Below are 1,847 nucleotides of genomic sequence, written 5' to 3' on the forward strand. Positions count from 1 at the left end.
ATGGCTTCGGCTAGAAAATCTTACACTAAAAGAAGTAATTACTCTGTTCAAGATCTAATTGAATACATGGGAGAAAGCGATGAATTATCTGATATTAGTTCTAATGATGTTTCTTCTAATGAAGGTTAAGTTAAATCTGTCACAGAAAAAGAAATAATTTGCTCATCATCAGCAGATGATGATAGTGAAACTGGCCTTGTTGATACTGATGTAATGCAATTAAAACAAAATAATACAAACCAAATTGGATTAAATAGACGGTTATAAAGCAAATTTTGCTAAATTTGAGGGTAATCCAGAACCTCATCCAAGTTTTATAGTTAATAGTAGTCCTCTTACTATATTTGAAGCATTTGTAACAGACGACCTCGTTGATCTTATTGTCGAGCAAAGTAACCTTTTCGCAGTACAATATCGTAAAAATAATATAATTAAAGATAAATCCCGAATTCATAAATGGATACCTTTAGTCAGAAACGACATCAGGCTCTATATAGCATTTATTTTATATTGTGGAATCTTATGGAAACCAACAAATGCTATGTATTTTTCAACAAACCCTCTGTTTGACACACCACTAATAAGAAAAGTATTGTGTTTTGATAGGTTTTGTCTTATTGAGAAGTTTCTTCATTTTGTTGATAACAGTAGTTTGCCAATACATTTCTGTAAAAAAGCAAAAATTGAACCGATCTATGACTACCTAGTGAATAAATTCAAAACTCTGTATATACCAAATAAAAATATATCAATAGACGAATCACTGCTGCTTTGGAAAGGTCATTTAAGCTGGAAGCAATACATTCCAAGCAAGCGTTCCAGATTTGGAATGAATTCCTTTGCATTATGTGAATCAGCTACTGGCTATATTTGGAATTGTTTTTTGTACACTGGTAAGGAAATGACTGACAGTTTTGCTCCAGACTTGAAAAAATACAAATATCAAGCTACTAAAATTGTTATTACTCTAATGGATAATTTAATTGGTAATGGCTATTGTTTACACATTGATAATTGGTATACATCTTATGAAATTTGCAAAGTATTGCTGGATCATAATACTGATTGCATTGGTACATTACGTAATAATCGCAAATAGTTACCACAGGATATAAAGAATGCTAAAATTAAAATTGGTGATACTTTAGTTCGACATGATACTAAAACAAATATAATGCGTACCAAATGGAGAGACAAGAAAGATGTGCACATGCTGAGTACCTGTGTTCAAAATGATACAATCACTGTTAATAGAGCTGGCAGAGAAAAAAATATTCCTCTTGTGATACATGAATATAACAGAAACATGGGTGGTGTTGACCGATCTGACCAAATGTTGACAACATATGAATCCGAAAGAAAAAGACTAAAAAAATGGTACAAAAAGATTTTTATGCAATTGATTAGCGTTTGTGCATTCAATGCAAATATTATAAACAATATGTTATCACCTAATATGACATCCTTACAGTTTAGAGAGTCCATTATCAAAGAGAGCATTGTTAAATACCATGAATCAATCGAGAAAAAAAGAAGTCGAACTCGAGTATTACCTTCTCCTTTAAGATTAATAGAACGTCATTTTGTTAATGCTATACCAGCAACAGAAAAAAATATGAAACCAAGTAGAAGGTGTGTTGTCTGCTCTGAAAACAAGATTAGATCAGATACCCGATATATGTGTCAAGACTGTTAAATGCTATTAGGGTTTTTTTTTTTTTTGCAATTGTCGGCGTACTAAACGAAAATTAATTAAACAGTTTAAAGAAATCGTTAACAAAAATATTTTGCCGTAAATAACAACGCGGTTTTTAAATTTACGCCACAGTTAAGGGGTTAATTGGTTC

The 1,847-nt window shown here is 31.4% G+C and overlaps 1 protein-coding gene across 1 annotated transcript; it reads left to right on the forward strand.

Moving 5' to 3' along the window:
* LOC136079451 (piggyBac transposable element-derived protein 4-like) lies at positions 1 to 1,099 on the forward strand. The gene is made up of 2 exons (XM_065795190.1): positions 1 to 124; positions 258 to 1,099. Exons 1-2 carry the CDS (start codon positions 1 to 3, stop codon positions 1,097 to 1,099), a joined length of 966 nt encoding a protein of 321 aa, XP_065651262.1.
* The last annotated feature ends 748 nt before the right edge of the window (positions 1,100 to 1,847 follow it).

Source organism: Hydra vulgaris, chromosome 04, assembly GCF_038396675.1.
Source record: "Hydra vulgaris chromosome 04, alternate assembly HydraT2T_AEP".
Taxonomy (NCBI): domain Eukaryota; kingdom Metazoa; phylum Cnidaria; class Hydrozoa; order Anthoathecata; family Hydridae; genus Hydra; species Hydra vulgaris.